Source organism: Phasianus colchicus, chromosome 1, assembly GCF_987193195.1.
Source record: "Phasianus colchicus chromosome 1, bPhaCol1.hap1.1, whole genome shotgun sequence".
NCBI lineage: Eukaryota > Metazoa > Chordata > Aves > Galliformes > Phasianidae > Phasianus > Phasianus colchicus.
In genome coordinates, this window is record NC_143436.1 from 138,957,001 (window position 1) to 138,974,197 (window position 17,197).

Here is a 17,197-nt window from a genome sequence, read left to right on the forward strand (position 1 = left end):
CTGGGGAAGTTGTATCTTCCCATTTGATCCAGATGTACAGAGCAGTATGAGAATAAGTATTTACTCATGGAGTTCAGAAAGAAAAGATTCTTTAAACAGAATACTTTTCAGGTACTTCTCTCTTCATAAAAGCTCAAAGTAAATTAAGAGCTTTCAAAGAATTAACTCAGTTTTAACTCAAGAGTAAACTACCGTTAAACACAATTATTGAACCTTGTGTCCATGTAGTGACTATTTCCTAAAACAAATCAGTTTCAAGCACAGCAAAAAGTTAGACATTCATTTTGAAATATATTATACTACATCTCTCATTTTGTTCCCTCTGCCCATAGTATGTCTAGACGAATCAGAATGGCATCCTTCCTAAAAATTGCATACAGTGACCACAGTTAAGTACTTTCCCTATGACACAAGTTGCTTTGAAGACTCCAGTTAACTGAATCTTTCTGGACACGTTCTCAATTTTGATTTATACACCACTCCGCTCATTTAGATGTCTTCTGCAGTGGGATGAGAGAAGCAACATTTAGAAGAAAAAAAGAAAAAAATACATTTAGCATTATAATTTTGTAACACATACCTTTAGCAATAATTGGTATTTGGTTATTCTTTGAACTGGCTTCAGCAAGTATGAGTCCAAACTGAGCTTGTGATCAAGTTTCCTTTGACATTCCTATAATGAGTGTCAGATTTTGTCAGTACACAAATCAATATATTTTGTTATTCATACTTGAGATAAATTAGCAATTTTAACAAAAAAATAAATGCAAAAATATTCCAGAGAATCAAGTAAGCATACCTGAAAGAATACGGAATCTGAAAATTGCCTCCACAAACTTTCAGATCGAGGTTTGTTTTGACAGTATTTCTCATAAATCTGAAAGTCTTCCATCTGAAATGGGGGAGAAGAGTAAAAAGTAAATGATTTTTTTTTTTTTCTTAATAGGGAATGTTCTTGAGAATTTTTCAGTTCAAACAAGTCTAAGGAAAAAGGACAATTCCTTAAGGCATCCCTAAGGCAACGTTTTTTCAATACCACTCATTTTGTAACAGCTGCTCATTTTGTACATAGAACATACAAATAAAATGTTCCTGTTAACTTTTACTTCAATTGAACAAGTGCCTTATAAAGAAGCATATGTTGTATTTACAAACGCATATATGAAAAAACAGGGTCTTTCAATTTAATTCAATTAATGCCAGAACATGATTCCCTCTGCATAAGTTACTCAAAAAACTTTTGCCCTTCATTCTTTATGCATTTGCATTTTGTGAATGTGTTTGTCACTGGAAGTGGACCAACTAGTTTGTTGTCCCTTATCACTTCAATGCTGTCTTCAAGAAGTGGATATTTTTCAATTGTGTTTGCTTACACAAGCCCCACAGTGCTTCCTGTTGCTTCAAGAGACTTACACATACTATTTTCATTTGGTTATTCATGAAAGTTTCAAATTCTGCTTTCTGTTTTTGCAATATAAAATATTTTCCAGTAAGATTAAGCAAAATAATCAGTAATGTCAAATGATCCAACTCATGATGCTTCTTCATGTTTTGCTAATTGCAACTTTAATAAAGCAATTTTCTTTCAAAAACAGTAGTAGCTCTTCCTATCAAAATTAATTACAGCCCACAGTGGAAAATATCCCCAACTCTCTAATCTGTTCAAAACAAACAAAGGGGACCTGGTGGCAATTATTACATAAAAATTACTCTCAGCTGTAACAGTCTTAGAAGAGCTTACAAATGAAATGTCAGCTAAAGATGACACATACCTGATCCAGAAAGCACCGTCCTACCAGTTCTGGGTATTCTACATAATTTTCTAGTTCTCTCAAGAATATCCTACAAGGAAGAAGATTTTCTTTGAGCAAATGTCAAAGAAAATTGTAAACATTCACATTCTTGCGATTCATTGTTGTCTAAACTTAAAGAAACAGAGCTGTAATTCTAATGAAATTAAACAAAACTGTCCTAAATGTTTTAAAAAGGAGTAGCAAAATAAACACGTTCTGATCAATTTCTTTTAGCTTACTGTTGCCATAACAGAAACCAAATATAAGATTTAGGTGGGGGCAAAATGGCTTTGCTTCCCTCCCTTATGTATTTAGTAGTAGGATTTATAAAATTTAGTGGGTTTTTTTCTTCCAAAAGCTATCAAGCAACACAACTCAAATAATACGTGAAAAAGTGACAAACACTGAAGTCTAGTTTTTCCTGAATAAGAAACAGCTACTTAATAAGTATTTTCAAGACAAATTAAGCATATCTTCTAAATATTTAGATATTGCCATGTGAAGAAACATCTCTCCAGCAGCAAGGTCGTTAAGTATAAAAATTAAATAGCCTCAACCAGATGCAAGAGCACAGAAAATTTGTGGTTTAGGAGAATAATTTACTTTCCATTGAAAGTTTAAAAATAAAAGAAACCAAAAAAAGCAAACAAACTTTGCTTCAATAAGTTTGTAATCAGATCACAATACTTCTCTTCAAGAAGATGCAAAATTTTATCAGTGTTCTGAAAATGTTTGAATAAAGTTTCTTCTCCAATGCAATATCGGTTTTGACTCAGTAGAGAGCTAGGTGAGGCTCAGTAAGGATCTTTTAGCAATATCCCATCCAAATGTTACTTTTACATCTGAATCCAAATCCTCACCTGTTGTGAAAGTGATAAATTTCTTCCATATTTCCAAACAAAATATCCTTCTTGTTTTGAAGTTCTGGTGAAATGAGGTGAGCCATTAAGGGGTTGTCCATCTCTGCAGCATACCCCTAGAACACAAAAGAGGGTACACTGATTATCTTCCTCTCTTTGATACGGCAGTTTGCCTCAGCAGGCTGATAAAGAAAGAGTTCAGTATTAATCATGAAATAAATCTACAAAATCTGTTCTTTCATCTGTTCAGTAAGATGCATTGAATGCAGGTTTTCAAAATACACATGGATAATTACTGCAATTTTTACTGAAATAAAGATAAAACAGTTTGCAATCATTTCCACCAAAAACCATATATTCCCATGTTGCTCAGACATAAGAGTTTGCATTTTGTATTAAACTTTACATATCTGAGTTTGAAGCCACAATTCCAGCAAACCTTCAGCTGGTTTTAGCTATAACGAAGAGGGAGCAGGAGGACTACAGTTAATTCTAAAAGAAACCATTAAGCTGCATATATTTTTTAAAGATATTTTCATTAGATTTGTCACCCAAATTCATTACCTTTAGATTCTGACATCTTCTGTGTAACATTTAAGGCCACATTCTCTTATACACATATTTGGCACAAGTAAGGAAAAGGAGGCACACAATGGCTTTAGCTCAAGAGTGTTCTCCTCTCATACCCTGAGGTGATTAAGCTGTGATTAAGAGATCTCCCAGAAGGAAAAAAAAAAAAAGTATCTGTAGCAAGTATGAAAGAATGGCTTCATTTAATGCCAGCTAATGGTACCTGCATTTCTTAGACTTCCATGTGACTAAAAGGCATTCATCATCTCCAAGACAGAAGAAAGGTGCCTCAGCTTAAATGACTTCCTATGAATTTGTCAGTTTAGTAAGGTGAATTGAACAAAACCATAGATAGTGGGAAAAGATCATATGGATTGGACAAGTGCTAGGAATGATGAAAGATTTAAATATTACTGAATTTCACAGTTGAAGGAAGATGATGTGAAGTAGTTTAGATTTGGATTAGATTTCTCTCTCTTGCTCTCAACACAGTTGTCATGGACAAGGTGGCCACAGAAAAAATAACTGCATTAGTGACAACAATTTATAATAAACTTCACTGAACCATAACAAAGTGACAAGGTAAAAGGAAGGATAAGCAACAACACACCTGCAATCAAGACTTTAAAGCCCAAACTAGAAATAGTAGGAGAACTAGCTGGTAAAGTCAGCTAGCCTAAAGAATTCAGGCATTTGATCAACTAGCAACTAGATTTTTATTTATATTTAAAAATCCTTTAGAAATCAGAGTGTTTTTTTTCCCCTCAAACACTGAGGGAAAAAAACAACAATGGTATAGGCAAAGCTGCTGGAGCTCACTGATTGCTGAACACGGTCCCTTTGCCATCTCTTTCCCATGAGTACAAAAACACAAAGTCTTAGTTAAAAAGGAAAGAAAAAAGAAAAGTAGCAGCTAGAGAAATCCAGAAGTATAACCTTTAAAAAGATAAAAATGACTCATTGATTTGCATAAAATGGAGTACAAAAAAATGAACAAGAAGAAAAATCAAACACTAAGCAGTTTAGATTCAGAGAAGCGATGCAGGAATAGACTACTACATTTCCATCGAAGCAAGAATGATGTTGGACATTGCAACAAAGACAGGATTGGCCTCAGGAAGAGGCAACTAACCCAGCTGAGATGAAAACAAAACTCATGGAGCTCAGTACTCTGGAATTCTGAAAGAACAAAACCATGAAAATACATACATTGACAAAAAGCTGTTAACAGTATGTCATGGTTTTGTATTTTCCCTCTAGACTGGCACAGCGCTTATTTTTCAACTGCAAGATAAAAAAATTTCATGTTTTACTACCTGAGTAGTATTTATATCTTAAGAAAGGAGAAGAAAAGCTATTCCTTGCACCAATGGGGATCAGTAATAATACACAAGGCTTTGTTTAATCTTCTATTTGAAAGCTGTTCTAAAAGCATAGAAATAAATGGAAAAAAGAGTAGAATGAAATTTCCAGTAATAGACTAAAGCAGCATTTTTTCCCAGTACAAATTTTTGGATTTCACAGACTGAAGTGGAATAAGTGTCATTATTAATAAAAGGAAAACTAACAGGCTCACTTAAAAACAGCTACAGGAGTTTCCTAGTAATTGATCTTGTAAATTACCTTTAATTTTCCATTTGAATCCTTTGCTGAGAGAAAATGGCATGACAAAAAAGATGCAACATGAAAGGAGATATTGTCCACACAAATGAGTATAATGTTATTTTACAGGAAAATTAGAAAGATAGAACAGGAGGAAGAATTGGGGAAATAGTCGTAAGTATGGATTATTAGTAAGAATTATTCAAGAGCTGGAAGGCTGCCATTAAAACAAACATCAGCAAGGATCTGACCCAGAATTACGGTTGGCAGTTCTCATCACCCAGATTCAAGAGCGATGAATCCCAAACTGCACAAAAGTAGAGAGAAGTGCCACTGGCATAGTCAGAGTGCTGGAGAGTCAACTGAATTGGCAGAAAACTAAGAGAGCTTGACTTTGCAAGACTTGTGTAAAACAAGAAAAATACTAGAGGAATAGAAAAATTCTGCAATACTTCCAGTAGTAGCAGGAAGGACCAAAAATCCTAAAACCATTTGAACCTTGATTTTAGCAGAATTATACAGATAGCATTACATACAAAAGCAAAGAATAAAGCAATCCTTAAGGTCCACTCCAGACCTACACTGCATACCTCAGTGTATACAGCTGCCCTATCAATGGGGCATCCCAGCACTTGGACAAAATCCAGGGCAGGAACACTATTGGAAACTGACTATAAACCAGGCAAAAGCAAGGCCAGAGTTCATACAGTACTACTTTTTTTTTTTTTTTTTAACCTGAAGATATGTACTCAGAAATTATCACTTCCAGTCCATAAAATAGGACAGCTCCTATTGAAAAGCCTAAAACCGGTGTGGACACCAGAAGTATCTCAATTGGCTCAGTTGTGATTCATCCTGATTAAAGTCACTGTCAAGTTATCTGCAGCTTTAATATCTCCAAAGCCAGACTGGACTACAACAAAATGCTGCATACGTGTCTGAATATTTAACAAACAAGAAGAATACAGAACTCTGTACCATGTTCTAGAAGCAACTTGCAAATGCTGCAATTATGTCTCCATGAGTGTGGAGCAAAGGAAAAATTCTTGTTGCCTTCACAATTTTGAATCACTATATTATTACTACAAGGTACTCTGTAGCCATAGTTGTACCTGAGACATTTGGAAGGTTACTTAAAGGCCTACGAAGAAGGATGTGATTAACAGATTTGCTCCTCTGATACAAGATTATCTCAAAGCAAATTCACTTTCCATTGTGACATGCAATCTTCCTGGAACTGACCCAAGACTCTGAAAGGGAATTCTACAAGAATTAATGATCATTACAAATCTTCCTGTGTTCTATCTCAATAGTTGGGCATATCTTACTCCTGCTATTTGCTAAGATAAACTCCTAGACGTGTATTTTTAGAAAAATATGCATTGAAATCAACAGGTGAAAACATGGTGAGGGCAGAGAGATGTGGCAGTCACACTACTTGACAAGAAAAGGATAAGCATCATAGAGATGAGGAAAGCATAAGAACATCTATTTCTGTTCCTTTCGTAGATTCAGATCAGTCAGAGTGAAATTTAATCTTTACCTCAAGAACACAGAGAAGTTCTTCCACATATGCTCGTTCAGTTTCAATAAGTTCATTCATTACATGCCTGAAAACAAAGAATGATAATTAAGGAAGGAAGGCCTATTCATTTATGCAAAGTATTAAGGCAGTGTTAACTTCGTATGTTCCTATTTCATCTGGAAATTGTTCTTTTATTTTCTGAAGTAACGTAAAATGTGATTTTCATAGATATTTCTGTCCACAGCTTATATGCCCACACTGAGAAGCACGCATTTTTAAAATATTTTGAAGTCGAAAAGGTGTTTAAATAGGAGAAGGAAAGAAAAAAAAAAGACAAAGCTAGAATTTCAAGCACCCTAGGACCTGAACAGACGCAGTGAACAATTTTTATTATTGTATACATAAAATCTGTTTACGTTGCATTTGCAAGTATTACAGAAGCTGAAGTTAGAGGTGCAAAGGTTTCAAGTTACACTGGTCACTTTAAATCTGAGGCATTTGCTGTAGCTTAAAAGTCACAGTGCCTCTTTTTAAGGTTAGCTTTCCTTGGTAATTAAACAAACACACTTGCTTCTCCCCCCAGCCTTTGTGATTTCAGACAATTTTGCACATGTTATAATAGTGAAAAGACAGCAAGAATATCCAGGTTTCAGTTAGAAATACAAGTTCTGTACCACTTGCAGGTGGAATAAGGGATGCTATTTAGTTTTAATACTGAAAAGTTCTTAAGATTAATCAAAACAGAGTCTAAAAAGAGTCAAATAATAATAAAACTATCCTCTGAAGCACAGAGACCAAAGTATATGACAGATTTACAGGAGGCTTATTCCTCAAAAAAATTATCTGACATGAAAATATGTGATTTTCCTCCCATAGTATTATCTCGCTGTAGCAAAGCTAGACTCTGTAAGCTCTAAATAATACTGCAGACAGACTGAAGCATCCTTCTCCATGTACAAAGCATAGAAGCATACTTGTCTTATCAAATCTTTAGCCCAACTCAGACTTTACTGGAAGCAAATCAGAGAAAGAACATTTGTTGTTCATCAAAATATACTTACTGCCGTAACACAGCTAGGTTTTCTTCATCATCCATCGTAGATCCTCCTCTGCTTTGATGGAGTTCACTCATTTCACTCTAAAGGAGGAAACAAACAAACAAAAAAATTATCACAGCATAACAGACAGAGGAGGAAAAAGGACTTTAAAATACGGAGCTTTGCACTCACGTCTATTTATGTGAGTTTTCACAGGAAAAGCTGTACTCCATTAATAATGAAATCATTTTGCAGAAACTCAGTGAAAAAAATTCAAGTCAACCTGAATATCTCAAAGCATGCATGAACATCGAGATACAGAGAGTTCACTGTCAAAGGCCAGATTAGAAAAGACGGTGGCTCAAGATCTTTCTGCAGTAAGATAACGTCACAGCAACAGCATAATCTTGGAGGCAATGCTGGGCTAGAGTCTGCTTTCCAAGCTAAAAATCAGGTACTGTGCTAACGTTCTGGTAAATTACTAACTTGGTAGAAGTTCACTTTTACAAATTTTATTGTAATGTCTGAGCTAATTCAAGCTTTTGCTTTAAAAAAAAAAAGTCTATATATATATATTCTCCTTTCAGTTCTCCCCCAAGCCAACCCTTTTCTCCAGCTGTTGTCCCTACTGGTCATACAATCTTATCCATCTCCTTGCGTCATCACTTGACTCTTGCTGAACCTTTACTGAGTTAATTCAACTCTCTAACTCAGTGGAAAACTATTTGTTTCTGCTGCTGTCGTCAGGTTATTTTCCTTGCCGGAGGCGGAGCAGGAAGACCTTCCCCATTTGGGAATGGCAAGCCATTAGGTCAGGTGAAGCTTTCTTTGAGCCAATGACAACTACCTTTTCACTTTCTCTAGTTTTAAGAGTAGCCAATTACTACTGGCAAATAATAAATGTTTCCTGTTCATAGATTTTACATTTTGCTGCCCCTAACATTTTTCCTAATATAGGCAACTATTTACTTTACCTTCTCTCATACTCAGCTGCGTGACAAAGCAGTCTTTATTTAAACTAGAGTTACCTTGATAGGGCAATATCAGCACATTTTCAGTGAAATAGCCTAATTCTTCTTGAAGTTGTTGAATATTCCATTGTGTTATGACTTTCTCAAGCAGTGCGTACATGAAAAAAAAACACTGAAAAGAATGTTACCTTTCCTCTTCTGTAGTTTACTTTCCGAAGCACACCGCTTTCTGTGTTGGATACACAATCTCTTTGAAGACCTAAGCATATAAACCAGAACCAAACAGCAGTTAGAACTCGAGCGGATCTAACACAGATGTTTGTACAACCACAAATTACAGCTGAAAGTTTCTTCAAGTTTCTTAACACGGTGTAAAAAATGACTTAACTCTACTACATTTACTTACCTGGAGAGGTACAAGGAGATTTTACAAAGGCTTCGGGTCTAGGTGCAACTGGCTGAACAGGACGTGTTTGCTTAGCTGCCAGTTTCTTAAGACTTACTTGTCTCTTTTGAAACATTTCTTCCATGCTTTCTTGCTTCTGGAAAACCTTTTGTATATGCTCCTACCATTGCCACATGAAGAAAATTAAAAATCACTGTCAGAGAGCCATCAACAAGCTATACTTCTATTTGTGGTGCATTGATTTGCAATGATTATTGCTTTCATACCACGTATAAAAATATTACCCTACTCATCACACCTAACAAGGCATAATTTACAGTTATTTAACATGCTTAAGGTTGGAATATATTGTCACAAAGCTTTTTTTTGTTATTTCTTAGAGAAACAAATGGGGTTCAAGTTTTGATTTAAGAAAAAAGTAAAAACTGAAGTTTTCTTGGAAGTGTCTAATGGCTCTATTTCAAGACAACATCAGCAAGAAGTAAAAGAGATGTATTTTCAAGTTCTATTTTGTAACTGCTTTTTTCTAGAAGTTGTGCAAGTATCAAGGAAAGTCATGTTTTCATTATAAAAAAATATTTCAAGTATTTGAAAGATTAGAGATTTATTTATTAAAAACATCAATGCTACTATCTAAAGAATTTAAGTTGTTATTAATTGGTTCTGGATCTCTTGATGTCTATCCAAAGATCTTGGGTAAGTACCCAAGGACCTTGATAAATGGCATGAAGTCACCTAGGAGGACTAGCTTTATCAATGGCCATGCAAGACAGCAATTCTAACAAATTGATGCATGCATACACGAATAAGTTATGGTACCTTTAGGTCCTCATTGAGGATGTGTGCATACTCTCTGTAAACTTTTTTCAACTCCTTAATTTTATTGCCTGCACCAGTGTCTAGGAATTTCTCAATCTCCTGTAACGCTGATTCTGCACCATCCTGAGACTGACACTTATCTACAGGCTGCGAAGCCAGAAGATAAATTCCTTCATCGCACCACTTCATAGACTAGAAACAAAGAAAAGAACAGGCTCAGAATGCATTTATATCAACATCAAACACTATGGTCTAACACATTTCATCCTTCTATTTGTGATGAATTCAGCTGTTTAAGGACAAAACTTTCAGCATACCCAGGTATTTTTTTTTTTTATCTGCTGTTTCAATGGGTTGATGGAGGTTTTAGAACACAAGACAGGAAACAAAACTGCTCCACAGAAAACTTACCTTTTCCAGTAAGCCATGCAGTTCTAGAGATTTATTAAGAACATTCCTCTTCCGTTCCATCTCAGTAGTGAAGGCATCACAGAGATGATGAAGTTCACTGCATTTTGGAATAATGGAGTCCACAGCATAATGATTGCTCTGAATAAAAGCGTCACCCTCTGAAGCTAGCATTCTGGCTTTTGCTACAGTTTCCTAAGAAAGCAAGCATTGATTGAGGTACATCAGTCAACATCAGTTGAAAAAATTAGAACTTTAACTATTTGTTTTTGCACAGTAAAAACACATAGATTGATACAGAATACATAACAGTCTTAGTTAACAAATCAAAGTGATTTCCTATCTTTCCAGATGCCTAAAATCTTTTATGCCTCCTGCCTTATCGTATCAGATACTTCAGAAATAGGAATGAGTTCCCACGACCCCTGGGAAGGAACCACCACTTTTAGTCCTTGTGTTCCTTAGTTATTCAGCAGCATGTTTGTGCGTATATATATGTAACTTGGAGTACAGAAGTGATCTGAACTGAAACAAAAACGACATTACTCCAGCACCTCAGCCCCAAGAGCAATAGTCTCACTTACATTAAACATAGGTCTTAACTTGTTAATTATGTTCCTCTTTTATATTTTAGAGTATACTTTTGTTTCACTATATTGTGCACTCAATATAGAGCCTTCTAATTTTTGGCTTTTAAAGCAGTAAGTGGTCTCACAAGAATGGAAGTACCTCCCTTGATCACTAAGCAGAACTTGGCTACGTTGGCATTTCATCAAATTCTTCCATGAACCAATCATATTGGCTTTATGGTTAGTCACTCTGCTCTTTATCAAGGGTTGCTTGAAAAATGGGCAACTTCAATGGTTAAAAATTTTAAAGTAATGTGCAGAACTAATTTGGAATAGACACTTAGTTCTGCCCTGCTGTTAGCTTAAGCTCTGGTCATAGAATATTTCAATAACTAAATATCATTTCTCTCTCTATAAACACATGCTTATGCTAGAAACAGTAAATTGCAGAGCTCTTACACGTGATTTTTCTTCAAAGTTGACAAGATCTTTCAAAATGTGCTCCACATGTGAGCAGCTGTTTCCCACATCTGTGAAAGCAGACAGTCTCTCAGACACAATATCCAAAGCTGCCTTAACCTGAAATGAGATACATGTATATGTCAATGAGGATGACTGTGCTTTTGGGGGTCAAATAGCTGATAGCCAGTATTCCCACTCTAGTGACTCACATTATGGTGTTCCTGAGGCATAGACACAAATCTACCTTCCCCCCCCCCCCCCAACTAAAACTAAAATCAAACACAAAGAAATGGCAGTGAAGTAATCTTGTTTTCTGAGCATTATGTTTCTTGGTACTAGAAAAAAAATCCAGGATGAATTTATCATCTTGCTTTTACCAGATGGCAATAGTACAATCTGATACTAATGCAGAGAGCACAACATGAGGGTGAGGTCCTCACTGTACCAATTGGTTTAGAGAAAGACACATACACACATACTTGTCATATGGTTTTTGAATGTTGATCCTGGGGAGACACAGGGACCCTATTCTGAGATCAGAATACACCAGAGAAAGCCGTCTGTAGGTGCAATAAAGCACATGCATTAAACTAATATGAGATCAGAAACTGGCTGTAAAAATTTTAGTTCAGCCTCCACCCAGCTTCTAACATCGTGGTTGCAACTTCCCACCCACAGTGCTGGAGGCTGCTTTATAAGATTTCAGCCAGAAGGTTTAGGTAAGCCTTGGTTCCATAAAAGGGCCTATTGGCAAGATGAAAGCCTTGCAGCCAGCACATTATGCTTCTGTGGTAGAGAATAGGTTTCAAAGGAGTTTTTGAATGCTTATACACTGCTGGGCCCATGGAAAAAAAAATAACATACAGAAGAGAAGCTATTATGTCTGCATAGGCAAGTATTCAAGGTAGTAAAGATAGCAAGATGTCAAGTAAGGACACGTCAAAGAAAGCTTTCTCCAATTTTTTTTCAAGTACACACACAAGAGCTGTGAAAACAAGAGGGGAAGTATTTGCTTCTGAATCACTTCTACGTTACCAAATATTGACTGCCACCAAGAAGTTCTCACCTCTCTAAAATTCTGTTCAAAATTCCGAAGGTGCAGACACTGCTCAAGTTTTTGCTGGTGCTTAATCCAAAACTCATCAAAGGCAGACTCTGTTTCATGTAACTGAGCCAAAAGCCTTAAAACACAAACAAACAACAGCAAAAAACAAACTGTAAGAATGAGGGTTGCAACCGTCAAGGACAGTACACCCTTCCACATTGAACAAAAAAGTCTCCTCAAAGCATTATTTTCCAGAAAAAAAAAGTTAAACTGAATGCAGGAAACTCTGAGCATTGCATGGAATTTTTTTTCTAAAATAACATTGATGTAAAACTGGAATCCAACACAAACATTAAGTTCTGAGAAACTGTCAAGCACTGATTTGAAGGTTGCTGCAAATAATGCTTCTCAGCTCTGACCTGGGAACACAGAGCTTGCAAATAGAAATATACAAATGCATGTGGGCTACGATTCTGAAGAGCCCAAGCTTAGAGCTATATAAAAAAAAAAAAGCAGCAATAAATGTGTACTGCTGTGACCAGCCAGCTGCCCTTACGTTTCATTCCTTGGAGCAACGTTCATAGAAAAAACTGAAGGTCACTGCTCCTCTTCTGAGCAGAGAGACTAATATCATAGACAAGTGTAAAGCAGTACAGAAATGGAAAGAACCTTCTTCAATTATAATTCTAGCAAAATTCCTAAAGACTTAACTTTTCTTCGAGTAGTGTATTTGACATTGTGGTATCCTATGGACTACACAATATGCTTTGTTATATTTAGGCTACATCTGGAAAAAGCTGTAGGACAGAATTTTAAATAACTTTTGTCTTTAATAGAACAGAAATGAATCCTGGATTTGCAAGTTAAATCCAATCAGAAAAAAAAAAAGGCAGACAGTTTAAAGCTACTTCTGTTAGACACTGTATCAAGTAGAACATTTCGGGTAAATTAGCAACCCCCACCTCCACCCTGATTATCCTTCAGATAGCTAATAGCAGCAATGACTCCAAAGAAGTGACTTCTGCCAAGATTTGTCCATTGAAAGTGACACTTACTTGGAAAGAAAAGTCAGTCCAAGAGTAACAGAAACATGGAATGACAGACAAAAAAAGAATGCAGATAACTGCCTTGGGGAAATGAGCTATGCTTTTATAGCTTTGTTCAAATTTACATCTGTGCTATGATGATATAATGTCTTCAAAATTGGCAAAAATTTAAGGGGGTGGGTGGGAGAAGCAAAGAAAAATAAAACTAATTACTTGCCCAGAGGAAGCATATAGGAAGTTTGTGCATAGATGACACTCCAAGAACAGAGTAGTCCTTAAAAGCCCTTTAAAGGTTTCTAGTTACATTGACATTAGCAGTGTTGGGAGTCTTTTCAGGCAGGTTTCCTTATATTCATATGATCCAGTAGTGGACATCAGAGGATTACTTTGCTTAAGGCAGATCTGATAACAGCAGAGTCATTTCTGAAAGTACCTTTTCTCTATTCACACTGCATCATTTGCTTACTTGCTAAGCATACATATAGAATTAAATAACAGGGCCAGGCAGGGGTTAAAAACACAGAGAAGCAGCCTGTTCAGTATTTCACTCCTCTCACCTTTCTACTGTAGTTTGATTGTCTAGTTGGTCTTGATTCAGTTTGTATTCAGGGTTCTCAGTAACTGGCTTTGTAATACTTCCAAGGATATCGTCTCCCTGTTCTACTGCTAACCTTATATCTTCCTATAAAACAAAACAAGAACAAAAACAATAAACAAACAAACAAAAAACCCCACACAGAACAATTCTGTAATTACTGGATTTTTGTTATTTTGTTTAAATAGACTCCTCTAGGCATCAAACTAGAAAAAATACTTTACTTGTAACAGCAATAAAACATGCACAGCTTGATTAAAAGCAGTGTTGACAATAATGATGCTAGATGCTATGTCAGTTTATGGGTCTTAAGCCCCTGTTACATTGGGCTGAACTTTTGTGATAGATAATTGTAGCACAGAGATGTGCTAGAAGATTATCTCACAAACTTAAAATGTATTGTTTTGAAATCCCTAAACATTATTCATTTAAGCTGATTTGAAAGAACATTTGTCCATTCTTCAAGAGGTCTTACCTTTTTCTGTGCATGCCAATACAATAAAGTTTATTACTATAAACAAAACTACAAATTAAACTTCATATAAGAGTATTTGTTTCCACGCAAGACATGGTGTGTTTGTACATAAGTGCACTTAGCTCTAACAATGTCCTTATTGGAAACAGTGAGAGGATTCTGAACTTCAAACCAAGAAAAACAGTTTCAGTGAAGTTTCAATGCAATAATTTCATTATCATCTATTAATTTCATCATCTATTAACCAAATACCCTCCAGGCTTTTTATTAGCAATGTTAGCTATAAATTACAAACACTCAAACTAGAAGACAGTATTTACAAAATGTACATACCTTCATTTTGTCCTTCTTTTCCGTATGTGTTGCAAGAAGGGAGCTGGTTGACTGCACATCATTTGGTAGTTCTGTTTCAGCCAGTTCAGTCCCAAAGGACTGAAGAATCTGAGCTGTTTGCTTAACCTTTTGGGCAAAACCTTCTATAGCCTTTTGGAATAAAAACCATTAAAGATGTTTCATGCTCATCATATGCATATGTACAAACAGACACATACACACAAAATATAACTGACAAAACAAACTCGAACAGATGAATTACATGATTAAAAAATGGTCAAAGTATAGTTTTGTAAGCAACAGATACCATCACCATTAATTCCTTAATTGTATGTTTTTCCTAGGCTTGTATCAGGTATATCTTCCTCATATTTTTAAAATCTGGAGCTATTTTACAACTTGAGCTTTTTCTTTCTTGTAGCAAAAACAACATACCCCAACACAACAACACACTGTAGTTCCTTCGCTCCAAGCAGTCAGAAAACCACTCCCAAGTTATTACTCATATTATTTCACTAAGATGACTAAGTACCATTGGGAACATCTTCTCACTCAGACCAAGTCAACTTGCATCACTTGGAATACGTTTTATAATGACAGGGTATAAAACAGAAGAGCTCATGAAACTGAAAAATTAAAACAACAACCAAGACTTACAGTGCGACGGGATAGCCATCTGTTATGGCAGTAATCCAGGGTGCCACCAAGATCTTCTGTTAATTGTGTTTTATCAATGTAACCCTGCAGTTCTGATACTGAGCCCAGCATTATGATCTGCAGAAGTAAAGAAAAAGGGAACATGATCGGTGGTGAAAAGCCCCTTATTAAGGATTCTAAGCCATATCTTTCAGCTTCTATTAGAGAAGCTTCATTTTCATATAGAAGCAAGTGATAGAACTATTTCCAAAAAGAAACAATGCAAAAACAAACAAAAAAGCTTAGCACTTGATGATATAAACTTAAATAACTGCAAATAAGCATGAGCACTGGGCTCCAAGCATGCATTTAAAAGAGCTTCTGAATCATACAACATAAGTGAGTTCATCAGATTTCACTCATTTTTAAATCTTGATAAAATATACATGGGCATTTTTATTTTTATTTTTTTTTTAAGAGCAACATCTCATTCATTTTTTATTCATTTTTGGTCTCCTTTGTCTGTGGGAGAGAACAGTAGATCTGCATGGATTGAGGATGTATGGACTGGTTCTAAGAAATAAATAAAGACTGTAGGGAACATATCTTAACTAGCTCCAATCCTGGCAATTTACATCTGACAGACATAAAAATAACCCATATCACCATCTATTTGCATTTATTTGAATATCTTCAGCTTGCACAGTTTCAAAGCTTATTTTAAAATACAAACATCGCTAGCTAGACTAAGTACTTCAACAGATCCCCGATAACAAAGTGGAAACAGAATATTACTTACAGGTACTTTCATTTTAAACTCATCTTTGTTGAACTTGAAAGCAATGTCTGAGAGAGCTCGATGAAAAAGCCCCGTTGGGCGCAGAACGAGGACGAGTTGCAAGTTCCCTGGGAAAGATGCCTGCAAAACAAGTTTAATCTGTTATTTTCTGGTGCTTCGAAGGAGAAGCCTCTGTTAAACCACAAACCAACTGTATCAAAGTTCTCCATAACAGGGTGACCAATTATAAACCTGACAAGGATTCACAGAGAGCTCCATTCAAAGAGACCTTTATGCATCTTGGGAACAGGAATCTATTCTCCTGGAATCTAATTTTTCAGGGCTGGCTCATAATGCTCTTATCTTCAGTTAAGATGACATCATAGCCAAGGAGACTAATGAACAGACAAAGATAGCTTAGTATTTTTCAACAATATTTCCAATGGTTACCTTAGCTTTTCTCTAATAGAAGGTGCCAAGAGAAACCTCTGCTATTATCTGAATACATAACAACTCAATTTCTTGCTTATGTGTACTACCTTGCCAGTTGCCTATACAAACTATCATCACCAAGACCGAATTTCTCAGACAGTAGCTTAGAAGAGGTAAGCATGAATTTTGCAGACAAAAATAAACCAAAATATGTCCTCAGCTGTGCTTTTTCTCATCATCTTTCAATCTGTAGTCTCACAGAGATTCTCCCAGTTTTAAAAGTGGCATGGGGAAAACAGGAGAGAAGGAAAGCAGGCTTGTTGCACTAAATTAAAGATAAGCAAACAAACAAACCCTCTGCTGTGCCAGAAGTTCACATACTTAGCATTTAGCCATTCTTGAAATGACACAAATCTTCTCTCACATTCAGTATTTCCACAGGAGGGAGGCACTAAAGCTCTCCAAAGAGAAGTTCATTATAAGGATTAAGTACGCAATATTTTTTTTTTTTTATTACATTGTTGGAAATTGTGGCATACCTCTAAGCAAACCAAGGTTAAAAAAAGACAAAAAAAAAAAAAGGACCAACCAAATGACTGAACGAGCTGTTGTTCTATGTTCTCTTTCTATGCCTATGAAGCTGTCAGTATCTGGGAGGCTGCAGATGGGTTCAATAGTCATTTTTAAGGTTCCAGGGTATTCCAAGCATTTAGCAGCAGCCACGACAAACTTTTACAAAGAAAAGTAGTGAAAAACTTTTATTGAAGATTTCATGGATGCACTGTGGTTCCCCACATACTCCAAGAACTCAAATTGACTGAGAAATCATACAGGC

General features: G+C 35.8%; 1 protein-coding gene across 9 annotated transcripts in view; it reads right to left on the reverse strand.

The window, feature by feature from the left end:
• Nucleotides 1–17,197, reverse strand: part of MCF2L (MCF.2 cell line derived transforming sequence like) — a 146,345-nt gene that overhangs the window by 12,197 nt on the left and 116,951 nt on the right. For all 9 annotated transcript variants that reach the window (XM_090128575.1, XM_090128559.1, XM_090128547.1 and 6 more), the window contains 16 exons: nt 15,952–16,071; nt 15,174–15,290; nt 14,517–14,666; nt 13,671–13,795; nt 12,089–12,203; nt 11,020–11,139; nt 9,995–10,186; nt 9,584–9,775; nt 8,765–8,924; nt 8,547–8,617; nt 7,412–7,488; nt 6,369–6,435; nt 2,654–2,769; nt 1,773–1,842; nt 800–892; nt 581–673 (listed from right to left, as the gene is read on the reverse strand). In XM_090128575.1, the coding sequence (XP_089984701.1) occupies nt 581–673; nt 800–892; nt 1,773–1,842; nt 2,654–2,769; nt 6,369–6,435; nt 7,412–7,488; nt 8,547–8,617; nt 8,765–8,924; nt 9,584–9,775; nt 9,995–10,186; nt 11,020–11,139; nt 12,089–12,203; nt 13,671–13,795; nt 14,517–14,666; nt 15,174–15,290; nt 15,952–16,071 (1,878 nt within the window). The remainder of the gene's footprint in view (nt 1–580; nt 674–799; nt 893–1,772; nt 1,843–2,653; nt 2,770–6,368; nt 6,436–7,411; nt 7,489–8,546; nt 8,618–8,764; nt 8,925–9,583; nt 9,776–9,994; nt 10,187–11,019; nt 11,140–12,088; nt 12,204–13,670; nt 13,796–14,516; nt 14,667–15,173; nt 15,291–15,951; nt 16,072–17,197) is intronic.